Source organism: Babylonia areolata, chromosome 31 (assembly GCF_041734735.1).
Source record: "Babylonia areolata isolate BAREFJ2019XMU chromosome 31, ASM4173473v1, whole genome shotgun sequence".
NCBI lineage: Eukaryota > Metazoa > Mollusca > Gastropoda > Neogastropoda > Buccinidae > Babylonia > Babylonia areolata.
Genome location: NC_134906.1, coordinates 22554273 through 22564272, shown reverse-complemented (window position 1 = coordinate 22564272; position 10000 = coordinate 22554273). Strand labels below are relative to the sequence as shown.

The following is a 10000-nucleotide window of genomic DNA, read 5'->3' as shown; positions in this document are numbered from 1 at the left end:
TGAGATTGAAAGTCGTAATCTTTAACCACTCGGCTTTTTGCGCCCAGCACCGGACAAGACAAGAGAAGACGAGACAAGACAAAACAAATTCTTTATTTCTGAGGATAATAGATAAGCGGTGATGCGGGTTTTTGGGTTTTTCTTTTCTTCTTTTTTTTATTATTGGTTTGTTTGTTTTTTGTTTTTTTGTTTTATAGCATCCAGTCCCTGACTTGATAAGGGACTGCTCTTCGTAAAATAACTAAAGATATAACCATAATGATTATTTAACAAATAATGAGGCCAGGAGATGAAATGATTAACAAATAGTAAAGAGTGGTAACTCTCTCCATTCACAAGGTACACAACTTCAAGTCACTGCTGCTTACGCTACCGAATCAGCTAGCACACAAGTAAATAAAAAAGGTGCATTGGAACAAACCCAGACGCTTCCTCGAAAAAGGAAGCGCCGGGCCTGTCCTTATACCGATCATCTGACATGTGCACACAGCAGCAAAGACAGAAGAAAATGTGCAAACACAAATTACCTGAACAAGCCACACAGAACACATGGACAATACAGAACAAAGACATGGTTGCCTCGGTGGTTTTACAAGTGGAAATTAACAAATAATGAGCCCAGGAGATGAACCATGATGGTTATAACGTATAAAATAAATGGAACTTCACACACACACACACACACACACACACACACACACACACACACACAAATTTCGGGTCAAAGCTTAGTCTTTTAAATCCTTTGTCAAGTTTTGTTTCTCTGTCTTTGTCTGTCTGTCTGTCTGTCTGTCTCTCTCTCTCTCTCTCTCTCTCTCTCTCTCTCTCTCACACACACACACACACACACACACACACACACACACACACACATTCTCTCTCTCTCTCTCTCTTTCTCTCTCTCTATCACTCTGTTACGCACACACACATACACACGCACATACGCACGCGCTAGCGCGCACGCACACACACACACACATACACATGCGCGCGCGCGCGTACACACACACACACACACACACACACACACACACACGCATGAACACAAAACACACGTACAAACACGCGTGCACGCACCAAAACAAAAAATAAAATAAAACCAGAACCATCCCAAAAAAAAAAAAAAAACAATGACAAAGCAAAACACAACACCAACAACTCTTCCAGCCCAACAAACCAGCACAGCCAACTTCAACCTCCCAACCACTACCACCACCAACACCCCACCACCCTACCTCTCCTCCTCACTGCTCGCCCATCATCAACCATCAACCAACCAACCACCTACCAACTAACCACCATCCAACCACCAACCAACCAACCACCATCCAACCACCTACCAACCAACCACCATCCAACCACCAAACAACCAACCACCATCCAACCACCAACCAACCAACCACCAACCAACCAACCACCAACCAACCAACCAACCACCATCCAGCCACCAACCAACCAACCAAACAACCAACCAACCAACCACCAACCAACCACCAACCAACCAACCACCAACCACCAACCAACCAACCACCAACCACCAACCAATAACCACCCACCAACCTACCACCTACCGCATGTTTGAGGAAGTGTCTGGGTTTGGGGTTTGTTCCAGTGTACCTTAGATAGACAGATATGTATATGTTTTTTTTGTTTTTGTTGTTGTTTGTTGTTTTTTTCAACTTGTGTACTATCTGAATCAGTGGCATAAGCAGCATTGACTTTATGTTGTGTTCCCTTGTATGAAGAGTTTCAGTTTCAATTTCAGTAGCTCAAGGAGGCGTCACTGCGTTCGGACAAAGCCATATACGCTACACCACATCTGCCAAGCAGATGCCTGACCAGCAGCGTAACCCAACGCGCTTAGTCAGACCTAAGAAAAAAAAAAGGGGGGGGGGAATAAATAATAGATAAATACATTATAAAAGAACTACTACTAATAATAATAATAATATGTATAAAGGCGCAAAAACTTGATAAAGTCAACTATAAGCGTACATAAATAAATGAATAAATAAACAATTTTTTTTTAAGTAATAATAATAATAATAATAATAATTAATTAATTAATTAATTAATAAATAAGACAACAATGTGTATGAAGAGAGTTACCACTCTCTACTATTTGGATAATCACCCACCACCGTCCACCCACCCACCTACCATATTTTTGAGGAAGTGTCTTGGTTTGTTCCAAATGCACTTCTTGTTTTACTTACTCTCTTTTTTTCTTTTTTTTTCTTTTTTTTTTTTTATTTTTTTATTTTACCTATGTAGTGAGTAAGCTGAATCAAAAAAGCACCAGCTGCATTGACTTGAAGTTGCGTGAACCATTGTGTGTGTATGGAGAGAGTTACCACTCTTTACTGTTTGTCAATCACCCAGGTGGAACGGTGGCAGAGTGGTTAAGACACTCGTCTGCTCTCCAAATTTAAATACGGCAAGTGCCAAAAAATCTTGACCTTCATCTTTGAATCAGAACTCAGCCTACGTATCCGTTAACTCTCTCCATACGAACGGCGAAAGAGACGACGTTAACAGCGTTTCACCCCAATTACCACCATCAAAATATTGCAAGAGGAAGGCTCGTATACTGAAGAGGTGAATGTTGACAAAGATACCACAATTCTGACGACGGAAGCTAAAGGTTGGGTCATTCAGACACCCACTGGACATCCGAGGGGTCTGTGTAGAGGAGAAGAGAGGACTGGCCGTACTGAGTGAGTTAAGATACCAGAACACTGAGTCAGGCCCACAAATAATCCTGAGGGTAGTATTCAGTGTGCACATACATATTATTGTACTTAGGTGTAGAGCTTGTGGAGAGGGAGGGGACTGAGTGAGTAAAGGAGACACAGAGAGTGAGAGGGTGTGTGTGTGTATGTATACCATGCTTCTCTTTCAGGGAATATGATTTTGTGTGAAGCCATCATGTATGTGTAATATATGTTGCATGGTCTTGTAAGTGTTTGAACATGCCATTGGGAAGAAGACAGATTAAAAACATGTGGAAAAAAAAGAAGAAAAAAGAAAAGACAACAGAAAGGAGAAAAATGATGATGGAAGGAACAAAAAAAAAGAAGAAAGAAAAAAGAGACAAAAAGATTAAAAAGACACCAAAAAAAAAGATACAAAAGAAAAAAAAAGAAAGAACCTTCCAGGGATGCTGAAACTATCCTGCTCACTTGCAGAACTTTTAGGCATCCAATGATTTCTCCTAAAAAAAAATTATTAAAAAAAAAAAAAAAAAAGACGCTCATCTCCCAAATACAGAGTCCGTGACGGTCTGGGTTCGAATCCCTTCTCTGGCCACTTTTCTCCCAAGTTTTGACTGGAAAATCGAACTGAGCGTCAAGTCATTTGGATGAGACGACTAACCGAGGTCCCGAGTGCAGCACGCACTTGGCGCACTGAAAAAGAACCCATGGCAACAAGAGTGTTGTCCTCTGGCAAAAAAAAAAAATCTATCAAAGAAATCCACTCTGATAGGTACACGGTGAGTGATAAGAAACTCTAAGGAGAGCTGGACGGTACAAGGTCTTCAGAGAAGAAGCCCCCCCCCCCTCAGTCAAGTGTATTGGCACTTAACTCCTTACACTCCAAGGGGGCCGGGCCGCACCCAGGTCATGACTCCTAGATGCCCTTGTATTGCCACCTGTTTTTGTTTTTTTGTTGTCTTTTTTTTTTCTTTTTCTTCTCCGTTTTCCTGGTCCTCAGCAGGTTCAAACCCACGCCTCCAGGGTGGTCGCCACTTCAGGACTGAGTCACCTTCCCCCCCTCCCTCCCCCCGCTACCCACCGCGTCCCCTCCCCCCACCCCGGGTACTGACCGGTCTGGTCCAGTGCCAGAGCGTTTGGCCAGGTGAGGGAGGTGGTGACGATGGGCTGGCGGCTGGTGCCGTCATAGTTGGCCCGCTCGATCTTGGGCCGGTGTCCCCAGTCCGGGCCGCACCCAGGTCATGACTCCTGGATGCATGCACTCAAGGCCTGACTAAAGCATGTAGGGTTATACTGCTGCCGGCCAGGAGCCAGTTGCATTGCTTGGTTCTAACTTTTTGACAGTTACACGTGACTAAATGCCTATGTTGACCGCACTACGCCATTGGTCAGTTCCATACTACACACAATTACTAGCGGGTTACGACCATACTAAACTCTTCCGTCCGAGCAATGCAACGTGCTCTGGCAGACCTCTGCCTAGCGGATGTGCTGTAGCGTATAATGAATTTGTCAGAACCTAGTGACGCCTTCTTGAGAAACTGAAACTGAAACTAACCACCCCCACCAACCTGCCTCCCACAGAACGAATGCCCGGGCCCTGACCAACCCCATGCCCCCGGGATCCTACGGCATGGGTTCCGGCCCCATCTGGCTGGACGATGTGCACTGCACGGGCACAGAGAGCTCCCTGGCCCAGTGCCGCTCCAACGGCTGGGGCCGCCACGACTGTGGACACACAGAGGACGCTGGGGTGTCCTGCCCTACATGTGGGTGTGTGTGTGTGTGTGAAGGGGAGGGGAGTGGAGTGGATGGGTGGGTGTGGATGGTTAGAGGTGTGAGTTTTCTTAATCCGCAATGCCTCTCTGACGGCTGGGGCTGCCACGACTGCGGACACACAGAGGACGCTGGGGTGTCCTGCCCTACAGGTGGGTGTGTGTGTGTGTGTGTGAAGGGGAGGGGAGTGGAGTGGATGGGAGGGTGTGGATGTTGGAGAGAGCGGAAAGGTAGAGGTGTGAGTTTTCTTGCCCCTAGTGCCGCTCCAACGGCTGGGGCCGCCCCGACTGCGGACACACAGAGGACACTGGGGTGTCCTGCCCTACGGGTGTGTGTGTGTGTGTGAAGAAGGGTGAGGTTGTTGGGGGGGGGGTAGTTGTGTGAGAGAGGGGGTGGTGGGGTGGGGATGAGACTTCTCCAGCCCTAGTGCCGCTCCTAACGACTGGGGCCGCCACGATATCAGACATAAGGAAGACGCCGGGGTGTCTCCTGCCCTATGGGTGTGGGTGGGGTGTTGTGGGGGGTGGTTGTGGGCGTGGGTAGGGAGAGAAAGGGGACGTGGGTGGTGGGAATGAGAGTTACCTGTCTTTTGGCTGGGGAAGACTTGCTGGTACAGGGAGGACGCTAGAGTGTCCTTTCCAACGTGTGAGTGTGTGTGTGTGTGAGGAGGAGGGGAGGGGTGGGGGCAGGGGGTTGGGGGGGGGGGGGCAGGTTGGAGGGTTTGTTGGACAGAGGAGACGGATGGGGATGAGACTTATCTGCCTTTTGGCTGTGGAAGGCACGACTTGCTTATACAGGGAGGACGCTGGAATGTCCTGCCCTACGTGTGAGTTTGTGTGTGTAGTCTTCAGTTTAACGTCTTCCACTTTAAGTGATATTAGACGGAAAAAAGGGGGGGGGAGGGTGCGGGGGGGTGGAGGGGTTTGTGTGTGTGGAGGAGGAAGGTGGTGGGGGGATAGTTGTGGGGGGGGGGGGTAGGTTGGACAGAGGAGACGAATGGGAATGAAGAGTTCTCCCTGCCCTAGTGTGCCCCTCTGACGGCTAGGACACACACGGAGGACGCTGGAGTGGCTTGTCCTGTGTGTGTGTGTGTGGGGGGGGGCAGGGATGGGGGGGGAGGCGGGGCGTGGAATGGGTGGGTATGGGGTGTGGGAGAGACGGTGTGTGGGTGGGGGGGGAGAGACGGGGTGTGTGTGGGGGAGGGGGGAGACGGGGTGTGTGTGTGTGTGAGACGGGGTGTGTGTGTGTGAGAGAGAGAGAGACGGGTATGTGTTTAGGGGGTGGGGGGAGAGACAGGGTGTGTGTGGGGAGGGGGGGGGAAAGACGGGGTGTGTGTGGGGGGGGGGAGAGACGGGGTGTGTGTTTGTGTGAGAGACGGGGTTTGTGTGTGTGCGTGTGAGAGAGAGAGAGACAGGGGGTGTGTTTAGGGGGTGGGGGGAGAGACGGGGTGTGTGTGTGTGGGAGGGGGAGAGAGACGGGGGGGGGGATGTGGGGGGGGGGGAAGACGGGGTGTGTGTGGGGGGGAGAGAGAGACGGGGTGTGTGTGTGTGTGTGAGACGGGGTTTGTGTGTGTGCGTGTGAGAGAGAGAGAGAGAGAGACTGGGTGTGTGTGTAGGGGGTGGGGGGGAGAGACGGGGTGTGTGTGTAGGGGGTGGGGGGAGAGACGGGGTGTGTGTGGGGGGGGCAGAGAGAGACGGGGGGGGGGAAGACGGGGTGTGTGTGTGGGGGGGGGGGAAGAGACGGGGTGTGTGTGTGTGTGAGAGAGAGAGAGAGACGGGGGGTGTGGGGGGAGAGACGGGGTGTGTGTGTGGGGGGGGGGGGAGAGAGAGACGGTGTGTGCATGTGTGGGAGAGACGGGGTGTGTGTGTAGGGGGTGGGGGGAGAGACGGGGTGTGTGTGGGGGGGGGCAGAGAGAGACGGGGGGGGGGAAGACGGGGTGTGTGTGTGGGGGGGGGGAAGAGACGGGGTGTGTGTGTGTGAGAGAGAGAGAGAGAGAGACGGGGGGTGTGGGGGGAGAGACGGGGTGTGTGTGTGGGGGGGGGAGAGAGAGACGGTGTGTGCATGTGTGGGAGAGACGGGGTGTGTGTGTGGGGGGGGGCGGGGGGGGGGGGGCGGTATGGCCCCAGGGGCCTCTCGAACGGGCTGGGGAAGGTTACGAGTGTGGACACAGGGAGGACGCTAAAGTGTCCTGTCCTGGTGAGAGTGTGTGGGAGGAGTTCCGGGGGCGTGGGGGGTTGGGGGGGGGGGGTATGATGGTGTCGGTGATGTTAGCGCGAGAGGGAGTGTGGGGTGGATGGGTGGGTGGGTGGGGATGAGAGTTCTGTAGCCCATGTGCCCGTGTGATAATAGTAATGATGATGATGAGATTATAAAAAATATATATATATAAATTTTTAAAAGAAGAGGAAGAAGGAGGAGGATGTTGAGGATGGTGACGAAGATGATGATGATAATAATGATGAGAAGAAGGAGGAGGAAGATGTTGATGATTCTGATGATGATGAGAAGGAGGAGGAGGATAAGAAGGAGGAGGAGGAGGAAGATGTTGATGATTCTGATGATGATGAGAAGGAGGAGGAGGATAAGAAGGAGGAGGAGGAGGAAGATGTTGATGATTCTGATGATGATGAGAAGGAGGAGGAGGAGAAGGATGAGATAAGTAGGAAGTAGAAGAAGAAGAATGTACATTTATATAGCGCACTTTCTCTCTCACAGCTCAGGACGCTTTACATGTAAGAAAAAAAAAAAGTTACAAATTACACAAACCACTCATGACCTCTCTGTTTGCCTGTCTGTCTGTCTGTCTCTCTGTCTCTCTCTCTGTCTCTCTCTCTCTCTCTCTCTCTCTCTCTCTCTCTCTCTCTCTGTCTCTCTCTCTGTCTCTCTCTCTCTCTCTCTCTCTCTCCTGCCCCTACCCCACGAGGTTTCCTTTTTTTTTTTTTTTAAGATAAATGATTAAACAAACCAATCTTCTTGCCTTGTCTTTCCTTCCTCGTCACAAACGCAACAGCAACAACAGCAGCAGCAACAGCAACAGAATCTCTCCCTCCTCCTCCTCCCAACCCTCCAACACCTCCCCCCCCCCCCCACCCCTCACCCCCCCCCTACACGACGAGATTTCCTGAAATTAATAAATAAACCGCTCTTCTTGTCTTGTCCTTCCTCGTCACAGTAGCAACAACAACAACAATAACAACAACAACAATAATAATGACAACAACAATAACAACAATAATAACAACAATAATAACAACAACAACAACATACCAGCTCCCTGAAACAGATAAATGAATTAATAAACAAACTCATCTTCTTGTCCTCTCCCTCTCCTCCCAGCAACAACAACAAGAAGAACGACAACAATAACCAGAACGACAACAATAACCAGAACGACAACAATAACCAGAACGACAATAACAACAGCATCAACATACCAGCTCCCTGAAATGAATGAATAAATAAATAAACCCGTTTTCTTGTCCTCTCCCTCCTCTCAACAACAACGACAACAACAAAAACGACAAAAACAACGACGACAACAACAACAACGACGACGACGACAACAACAACAACGACGACAACAACAATGGCAACAACAAAAACAACAACAACGACAACAACAACAACGACGACTACTACAACAATGACAACAACGACGACTACAACAACGACGACAACAACGACAACAACAACGACAACAACAACGACGACAACAACAACGACAACAACAACGACGACGACAACAACAATGGCAACAACAACGACGACGACAACAAAAACAACAACGACGACAACAACAACGACGACAACAACAATGGCAACAACGACGACGACAACAACAACGACAACAACAACAACGACGGCAACAACAATGACAACAACAACAACGACGGCAACAACAACCAAAACGACAACAACCACAACGACGACGACAACAACAACGACAACAACGACGATGGCAACAACAGACCAGCTCCCCAACCAGTTCCTGCTCTTCACGGACACGGACCACCGGGGCGTCTACCGCATGGATTTGACCTCCACCTCCTACGTGACCATCCCGCTGCTGGGCCACGCCAACCCCATCGCCATCGACTACGACCCCGAAGACACCCGCATCTACTGGACCGACGTGGCTGCACGTGAGATACGGAGCTCCGGCCTGGACGGCACGAACAACGAGACAGTGCGACGACTGAGTGACAGTGAGTGGAGTCGTTGTTTCATTTAGATTTTTCACCTCCTTTTTCTTGTTGCCATTTTGTATGATGATAGTCGGTTATGTCCGACTGTTTCGTTGATACGGATATTCGGGTGGAGATGACGGGTGCAATAGCCGAATGGTTAAAGCGCTGGACTTTCAATCCGAGGGTCCTGGGTTCGAATCTCGGTTGCATCTGGTGGGTAAAGGGTGGAGATTTTTCCGATCTCCCAGGTCAACGTATGTGCAGATCTGCTAGTGACTGAACCCCCTTCGTGTGTATGCGCACGCAGAAGATCAAACACGCACGTTAAAGATCCTGTAATCCATGTCAGCGTTCGGTGGGTTATGAAAACAAGAATATACCCAACATGCACACCCCCGAAAACGGAGTATGGCTGCCTACATGGCGGGGTAAATAAAAAACAAACAAACGGTCATACACGTAAAATGTTACATGTCTGTCTGAGTGTGTATGTGTGTGCGTCTGAAATCTGATTGAATGACACAGGAAACGAATGATGAGCGCCCAGTGGCAGCCGTCAGTCGGCTCTACCCAGGTAGGCAGCCTGTGGTGCAAATGTCCCCGTGTATGTAAAGCGCTTAGAGCTTGGTCTCTGACCGAGGATAGGCGCTATAGAAGTATCCACATCAATCAATCAATCAATCAATATTCATTATATCGCTGCCTGTCCTCGGTCGGAGACCAAGCTCTAAGCGCTTTGCAGACACGGGGACATTTGCATAAACAGGCTGCCTGGGTGGAGCGGACTGATGGCTGCCATTGGGCGCTCATCATTCGTTTCCTGTGTCATTCAATCAGATTTCAGGCACGCACACATACACGCTCAGGCAGACATGTAACATTTTACCGTGTATTACCGTTTTGTTTATTTACCCCCGCCATGTAGGCGGCCGTGCTCCGTTTTCGGGGGTGTGCATGCTGGGTATGTTCTTGTTTGCATAACTCACCGAACGCTGACATGGATTACAGGATCTTTAACGTGCGTGTTTGATCTTCAGTGTGCGTATACACACGAAAGGGGGTTCAGGCACTAGCAGGTCAACACATATGTTGACCTGGGAGATCGGAAAAATCTCCACCCTTTACCAACCAAGCGCCGTCACCGAGATTCGAACCCGGGACCCTCAGGTTGAATGTCCAACGGTTTAACCATTCAGCTATCTGCGCCCGTCTGACCATCAGAACAGCAGAGAAAAGTCAACTGCTGTCCTGACTATCTGGGCTAGAATTTGAACACAGTGGAGAGTGTTTTTTGCCCACGTAACATCCCCACTCCCCGGGGAC

At 49.5% G+C, this 10000-nt stretch overlaps 1 protein-coding gene across 3 annotated transcripts in view; it reads left to right on the top strand.

Annotated features, from left to right (window-relative positions):
* The window catches only part of LOC143275840 (scavenger receptor cysteine-rich type 1 protein M160-like), a 134696-nt gene that overhangs the window by 103023 nt on the left and 21673 nt on the right, over nt 1–10000 (top strand). For all 3 annotated transcript variants that reach the window (XM_076580130.1, XM_076580129.1, XM_076580128.1), the window contains 2 exons: nt 4299–4483; nt 8459–8695. In XM_076580130.1, coding sequence (XP_076436245.1) covers nt 4299–4483; nt 8459–8695 — 422 coding nt within the window. The remainder of the gene's footprint in view (nt 1–4298; nt 4484–8458; nt 8696–10000) is intronic.